This window comes from Cricetulus griseus, chromosome 5 (assembly GCF_003668045.3).
Source record: "Cricetulus griseus strain 17A/GY chromosome 5, alternate assembly CriGri-PICRH-1.0, whole genome shotgun sequence".
NCBI lineage: Eukaryota > Metazoa > Chordata > Mammalia > Rodentia > Cricetidae > Cricetulus > Cricetulus griseus.
The window spans coordinates 167456946-167465547 of NC_048598.1; the positions used below are offsets into that span (position 1 = coordinate 167456946).

Genomic DNA, 8602 nt, shown 5'->3' on the forward strand with positions numbered 1-8602 from the left:
TAGAGTCAGGCAGTGCTGGCACACACCTTTAATCTCAGCATTTAGGAGGCAGAGTCAGGCAGATCTCTGTGAGTTTGAGGCCAGCCTGGACTACAGAACAAGTTCCAGGACAGCCAGGACTACACAAGAAACCCTGTCTCAAAAACAAACAACAACAATAAAAACAAAACAGCAACAAAAAGATTTTTACTATCAATTAAATGGGTCCTTCTCCTAACACATCCAAGGTGAAGGGAGACAGGCTGGATTTATCCCTCCTTTCTTGAGTAAAGGACTATTATTCATCTTTTGCCATTGGCATCCATATTATTTGGCAAAATAATCCTTTGGGTAATTTTAGAGTTATCTTTAAAGATTTCATGGTTTTGGATAATGTAATTTGGGAGCCAAATTGGTCCTGCAAATATCCCTTATGGAGCACATGAAGTAAGAGAAAGAGCAGATATGATTTTGTAGGCTGATCTTAATGAACCAATGCTTTTATTCATCTGAACTGAACTGACTCACCTTTGAATCTGCTGAAGATGTTTTCCTGCTTGGCAACTTCTTGGTCTTTTGTCAGCCTAAGCATTGTTATTTATATGTTTTCTGCATGCAGGTCTTTGCTGTGCCCTGTAGCAGCTGGCTTCTTTCCAGGGACATTAGCAAAGGGTGATCATAGACTTGAGAGCATTGTCTGGTAGTGGTGTTCCTTGGATTTATTGTCTGAAGAGTGCTTATAAGAAGAATCAGAATGTAGGAATGAATGGAATGTAGTATGGTTCCCACTGACCTTAACGTTTTCAAGTATTATAACCATGCTTTTCTGCTCAACCTTCCTTTTCAATCCCTCAAATATATAACTGTATTGTTTCAAACCACACAAATTAGAGTTATACAACCCAGCCTGCTTTGATACAAACCACAGAATGAAATGCCACAACTGAAAAGTTGACAAAAAGAGGTAAAATTTGTCCCAGCCTCCATAAATAAGCAGTGGACATCCTCATGACAAATAACCCCCAAAATTAACAGAGAACACAAGTGAAAGCTGAGGTCAGGGGATTGGGTCTTTTTTGTTTGTTTGTTTGTTTGCTTGCTTGTTTTTTATGTGTTTGCTTGTTTGGTTGGTTTGGTTTGGGATTTTTTGTTTTGTTTTTTGAGACTTGGTCTAGCCACAAAATGTTGATCCTCTTGCCTCAGTGTTTGAGCACTGCTCCTCATAGCCTCATAGATTTGAACACTTGATCCCCAGTTGGTGGTGCTATTTGAGGATGTTTCATCACACTTTATAGGTGGAGCCTTGCTGGAGGAAGTCCATCACTAGGGGAAGGCTTTCAGGGTTTACAGCTGTCTCATTTTCTGTTCTCCCCCTCTGCTTCCTGTATATGAATGACACTGTGACCATTCAGCTGCCATGCTTTCTCTGATAGCTGCTATGCTCCCCTGCATAGCAGGGGAGTATATTACCACAGCAGCAGAAAGGAAGCTAATTCACACTGTCTCCTAATTGCCTGGATTGGAGGTGAGCACCACCCTGGCTGGTGTGGATTCACTCTTCATGTAGACTCAGAACAACTGTCCTCTCAAAACGTCTCAATAATGTACATAGATGGTCCCTCCCCTTATAAATCATATCATGATGCTTATTTAAGTGAAGAAATGATTGCCTAGATGAGTTTATTTATTCTTTGATGTTATATTTTTTGATCTAAATGTAATTCTAAAAGCATTTTTAAACGCATTCACTTTTATACACATAAGAATGTAACATAAGCTGTCTCCAGTGATTTTTGGAAATGCTCAAAATGGAGTTTTAGAAATCTCAGTAAACAAAGTCAGTGCTTTTTCTGGGAGACATTTGCTTCTACATAGAGTATGTAGACTCAAAGGGAAAATAATTATAAACAGCGGTTTCTCTGTTCTTCTCAGTCCTACAGTTCTTGTAAATAATCACTCAGAAGCTGAGAATTAATTACCAACTATTTGGCCTATTGTTCAGGCTTATTACTAACTAACTCTTACATGTAAATTAACCTATTTCTATTAATCTGTGTGTTTCCATGTGGCTCAAGGGTTTTTATATTATTCAGTACGACCTGATTATTTGGTGGATGGCTGACATCTGAGTTCTTACTTTGATGGCTCTGCCTAACTCTGCCTGGCTATTGGTCAAAAAGCTTTTGTTATTAACCAATGAGATGAATACATATTCACCACAAACAGAAAGCTCTTAATATTTTCGTGACCTTGTCTTCTCCTCCCAATTCATTTAACTAAAAGAATAGTGAGAAAAAAAAAAACAACCAGATTATTTGAAAGAAATTCAGTCCACTTAGACATGGTAGGTCTACACCAGGACTCTCCTGGGCTGCTTCTTTACCAAATATTCTTGTACAATACATGTTCTTCCTCGAGTTCTTTAATCTTTTTTTAAACAAGCTGCTTCTTTATATGAATGTATCAATATACTAATTATTAAACCTTCTTGTAAGCATTCCAAGCTTTCTATCTCATACTATACTATTTTGAAAACTTCAATTCTGTGAAACAAAAACAAACAAACAAGCAAAAAAAAAAAACCCAGCAAGAAAAGAAAAGAAAAGAAAAGCACACAATTATATGGGGGGGGGAGTGTGCAGGACCCTTGGCTGGTTGAAAAAGAAGGAATCCTTCTAGCCTAAAAGACTTCCTAGTTATTGCTTCTGGACCTTCTAATGGAATCAAAGGCAGGGAGAAAATCTGCCTTCTGGAGTTAACTTACTTGCTCCAACAGAAGAAGTTGGGTTGCAGCCCTGGTGGGTGTGACTGCTTAAAAAGCAGTAAGTTAGAACCAAATGCATTATTTTTAAGTGTCTGTGGGGAGCTACAGGAAGTTACAGCTGAGCTCTCTACCCAGGTCCTAATCGATGTGAACTAGCAGAGGTGTAGTCCTTATGGGTTGCTTCCCCAGGGATTGAGTACCAGGTCTGTGTGAGGTTATCTTTGTTACCTTAGCAATCTGAACAATGTCCTCTTGTGACAAAGTCCTCTCAAATTACTTGTTCATAAGAAGCACATATTTACTTTCACAAAAAAGGACAGTCAAATACAAATAACATGCATTCAAGCTATCTATACCAACACATACCTTCCCAACTTCTAAATCATAAAAGTTGTACTTCAGTGACCCATTTTCTCACCAGGTCATTGTAAATTCTATGATGAGAAATCAGCATGGGTTTAGAGAAAAAAGATATCTTAAATGTTAGTTTATGTCAAAATACTCTTAAGAGATGTTCGAACACAGACTGTTAATCTCCAACCCCAGTGGTTTCTTTTAGTATGGAATCCTTAAGGACACAAAATTTGTATGGGTAATATGTGCTCAAGTGACCTGGTGAGGGATCACCATACCTTGGTGACAGATATACTCCTGTTCATTGGTATTTATAATCATTTGAGTTTCTTAGCCACCTCTGTTAGGACATGGCTAAGGAGAAAAGACAGATACTGATCAACTGTTCATACAAATACATATATAATTACACAATCTAAATCACTAGTTTTACATTTCTGTGAGTATTGAGATTCTTGTTGATTAGACTTAAGAAAAGAAAGTAATCAAGGCTTTGTCCACCTTTCTCAACTGCCTTGACAGCATGAGAGGGCTCGCTCAGTGAACAAGAAAAGAGCAGGTGATGCTATGTATTAGGACAGGAGAAAATATCCCAGACTTTGTGTTGAATAAACTGCCCTCCTTCCTGTTCTCCTTCTGGTTTCATTTTGTATTATAGTTACAATTAACCCAGGACAAAAAGACAAGGACCCTCCATTCTGCTGACTAGCAGAGGACAGTGAACTTTCCTTAGGCAACAGACTAGATGATTTTATACTTATTAAGTAACAATGATATCCTAGAAAAAGCATCATTTTAAAACATTAAAAAGGATTGTTTCTTTCCAAACAAAAGAGTGATCTACAAAGCAAATGTTTGTTTTGTAAATGAACCAAAATAGATTCCTCAAAAGTGATTGTTTACTATTATATTTAACCTTGATTCTGCCTTTAATCATCTGTGTACATTATATTTCTTGTCCTCACTGATTGTTAGTTCTTTCATGTCTACAGGAAGGTGTTAGGTAGTATATTTGCTCAGATTGCTTCCATCTTTGGTAGTTATGAAATAACAATTGCTATGGAGTTCATCTGAGATGTACATTCTTGGCTTACAAGTAGACGGAACTCCCAAAGATGTTGTGGTAAACACATTGCTGTTAGTTTGTGAGCTATAGTGTGATTTGGCTCTGCTTACTAGTCCTGATTAGCGCCAGAGAAAACATAAGTCCTTATTATATTAGGACAAGGTGGTTACATGGCTTAACCTCTTTTGGCATGATGTGGCACTGTTTTTAAAAAGCTGAGGCAGTAAGTAGTCCTCCATGCCAGTACCATTTAATTTTTTCCCCTATTGAATCATTCATACTTAAGTGAGTGATTATCTTGGGAACAAAAAACAAAGCCAGCAACTTTTTGGGTCACCATGAAAAATGGATCCAGAGGGGTCATTTAGAGTCCTCTTCAGACATAAGCTCTTTGATTAGGGAGCCTGGTTTCCAAAGTATGTGTGCTCCTAAGGAGAAGAATGTACTCTTCAGTGGGGGGAAAATTGTAGATTAACCCATCATCTGTTAGAAATGCACTTGTAGTTGTTTTTCCAGAAGCTTCCATAACTCCCAGCCCCACCAAGCCACCCACAGACATTTGCTTGCTCTCACATTTGTTTTGAGAATAATAACATTTTATAATGCTTTTGTTGGATTGCATATTATGTGGAATTTGCATTGCCTCCTTGTGACTAATATTGAATAACTTTGTTTCCCTTAATTCATAAGAAGAAAAAAAAACTAAGCAACACACTGTGCTGAAATGTTTAACTCTTTTATTCAAGTGCCAACACAAAGTAATTACCAAACAATTCTGGGACATAACCAAGCTACCGTTGCCCCTTCTGGGACTTCTCAAGCAGAGGCCAAGTTTAGTGGAAAATCATAAGATAGTCCAGCAGCTCGGGGACAGGACCTCTCACACACTTTCCTGCACACAAAACTGAGCGTAAAATACTCTTTTTTTCAAACCCATGGAAGGAAATAAATTTCTCTGTGTAGAACTCTGGAATACCCTGTTCTTTGACATCAAGCCTGCAGAGCACAAATGCTGTTAGTTAATGGAAGCCCAATTAACCCTTTGTTTTACAGAGCATGCTAACTAGATGGCAGCATAGAACAGACCACTGTTTGGTTTAGTTTGCACAAAACCTTTTTAACATGTTTGTACCTCATAACACAACCACAAAGCAGTAACAGACTCCAACTAGGAGGCTTATGAGTTGTCCCTTAAGTATATGGTGGTTTGGAAAGAGTACAAATGAGCAAGGTGTGGTGTGTGACCTTGGGATGTGAAGCATTGTTTCAAGAAGCATTTGTATATTCCAGTACACTGGGCCCAGATAGATAATCTCAAAAGTCACTGACTGATTATAACAAGAACTGTTATTATTTCCAATTTTAAAATGTCTGCAAAACAGTTAAGTATTAGTCTGGGGAAAAAATCAAAAGGAAACAGGAAAAAATGCCCTTCTGTGTGTACCTGGAAATTGAAGCAGAGCTTTTTGAAGAGCAGCACTACATCCCATTTTTTTAATAGAAAATGAATAGTTATATAGCTTTTAGCTTTTTTTCAAACTTCAGTGTACAAAAATAAAACATTCATTGAAAGAAACTTTGTTATATGCATGATTAGTGTTTTTAAAAGTGTTTAAGCCAAACTTCTAAATTATTTATAATTAAGAAGTAAGAGACAGGAGGCTCTCTGTGTGTTTGAGGCCAGCCTGATCTACAGAGTGAGTTCCAGCACAGGCTCCAAAACAATACAGAGAAACCCTGTCTCAAAAAACCAAAAATAAATAAATAAATAAAATAAAAAGTAATCGTGAGATTCTGCTTCATAAACTTGTGAATATTCAACAGTTAAAGTGAGGGATCATATTTTGGGATCCCCCTTATTTTCAAATGAACATTATTTGAAAATGATATAAATAAAAATTTAAAAATATACTGTATATGTTTATTTTTTCTGAAGGCTTTCATAGTAAAATGCACTTTGCCAGTTCTCTGAAGGGTTTTAGAACATTTAAAAATATCTTAATAGAATTATAATTACTGAATTACTACTAAGGCAAGTTGGAGAAGATGGGAAAGAACTTCCTGGCCTTCTTTCTTTTTTTTTTTTTTTACCATACTTTATGTTTTTCTCATTTTTTATTTGAATTAGAAACAAGATTGTTTTACATGTCAATCCCAGTTCCCTCTGCCTCCCCTTCTCCAGCCTCAACTAACATCCTACGTATCCCATATGCTTTCTGCTCCCAAGGGAGGGTGAGGCCTTCCATGGAGGGGACTTCAGAGTCTTTCATATCCTTTGGGATAGGGCCTAGGCCCTCCCCCATGTGCCTAGGCTCAAGCAGTATCCCTCTATGTGGGATGGGCTCCCAAAGTCAATTGCTATACTAGGGATAAGTACTTATCCACTACAAGAGGCCCCATAGATTTCCAAGGTCTCCACACTGACACCCACATTCATGGGGTCTGGATCAGTCCCATACTGGTTTCCCAGCTATTAGTCTGGGGACCAAGAGCTCTCGCATATTCCTCAGTTGCTTCTGTGTCTACCCTTCTTTTATAGTCTGTTATCTCACACCTTGCTTACCTCAGTATCTGGAGTTCACTTGTTAGTGGGAAGAACACATTGCTCACTCTGGCATGTGGTACTTGCCCTATGCTGTCTTTGAGAATCCATTGGATACTTCTAACTCTCTGGTACCCAGTCGAGCATGTCAGAAGCTCTGGACCTGCAGGCACCCAAATCCCTTAAACTGCATCTTACACTGGGATGCAGCTCATATCAAGGATGACTTTACAGCATACACTTAGCTTCTAACATAAGGTTAACAAGGTATAAGGTTAACATAGTAGACAGAAACAGGGAAACAAATCATGTGTTTAGGAAGGAGAGAGTTATTCTTAAAAGAATTTCTTGGAGACACCAGGGAGTTGATTCTTAGAAAGAACTTGCCCATGCATTGAGTCCAATTTGCACCACCCCAAAACAACACAAATTAAACCAGAAGTGACTTAACTTCCCCAATTAAAAAAAGGGGGGCAAAGTTATTTGAAGCCCCCATAAGAATGCATGTTCTTTTTTAAAAAAAAAAAACTCTTTTTAAATATTTATTTATTGTGTGGGTGGGTGGGTGGGAGAAGTAGTCAGGGTGACATTGGAGTAGGTTCTCTCCTTCTACCAGGGTGTCAGGCCTGATAGCAAGTACCCTTAACCACTGAGCCAACTCACCAGCTATGAAAATCTATTCTTCTTCTTTTCAGTTGTGATTATACCTATAAACATTGGCTTCAGGAAGGGATGGATACCTGTTGAAAATCTCTAAGCTTCTTCTCTTGCCTCAAACATAATAACATACATTGAAATTGCATTTTGTTCCCCAAGGCAAATTCATAAACCACAGTGAAGTGTGTTTTAAGTTTTAAATGCATACTTTTTATGTTTTCACACAGGATTTTAGCATTGAATGCTGAATGTAAATTTCAAAATAGTTTATTCAAACCTTTGCTTTACACAAGAAGAAACAAAGGCCCGTGGAAGTGTCTCATGCGTAGCTATTGTCACTGTATGACATGGGAGATTTAGGGCTGGAATTTTGGGCTCACAAAATTCCACTTCGAAATTGTAATCCACTTTGTTTCCATGTGACCAATAGAAAGGACCAAAACCCTACCAGGTTGCCTTCTAAATTACTTTCTTCCTTACCTCATTCCACGTTCTAAGCAAAATTCTGAGGAAAATGGGTGACTGCAGGAGAACTGTATGTAAGAAGGTGAAATAGCCAAAGGGTTTACCAACAGTTTTATTTTTTAAATGTAATAGTTCAACAATTGATTGCAGCCTGGTGACGCTAAAAGAGATGTACTTCTGCATGAGTAATGAGAGCACACTTCCCTTTTATGAAGATGAAAATGCATGTCAAGAATAATCAATGGACCATGCTCAAGCTGTTAAATATTGTATATGCTGCAGAAGGCAACTTTGGTAATAATAAGTCACTTATAGTTCATCCCCCACATGCACACACGGACTCTTTGCAGCTCTGTTGATTTTTGAGGGGAACAAACAGAAACACATCCCTCTACTTACAAATAATGGAGGAAATCTTAGAAATGGAGACATTTCAGTAGATAATTTTGCCTAATATGTCACTACTTTGAAAATGATTAAAGGAAATAGAGTCCCCTTCCCCCAGTGAAGGCAGGTACTTTGACTTGTCAAATTTAAGTTGGACATTTTCTCTTCGTTTGGAACCGCCACAGAATGAGCCCTTTCATGTCCTCAATAATACCAAACCAATGCAATCCATCTGTTCTGCCAAATTATTTCTAGTTCCCTAACCAAAGGCATTGCTTTTTCATGCATTTTATCATGATTTTATGCCCTTTATTATATTTTACAAAAGGTTCTGATTCCTCCAGGGCCAATGAGAACTGATTAGGACACTGGCCTCAATCCAGGCTTT

At 37.9% G+C, this 8602-nt stretch overlaps 1 protein-coding gene across 1 annotated transcript in view; it reads left to right on the forward strand.

Moving 5' to 3' along the window:
- The window catches only part of LOC113836230 (histone deacetylase 9-like), a 55254-nt gene extending 54599 nt beyond the window's left edge, over nt 1-655 (forward strand). The window contains exon 4 of the mRNA XM_035445879.1: nt 599-655. Coding sequence (XP_035301770.1) covers nt 599-655 — 57 coding nt within the window. The remainder of the gene's footprint in view (nt 1-598) is intronic.
- Nucleotides 656-8602: the final 7947 nt, after the last annotated feature.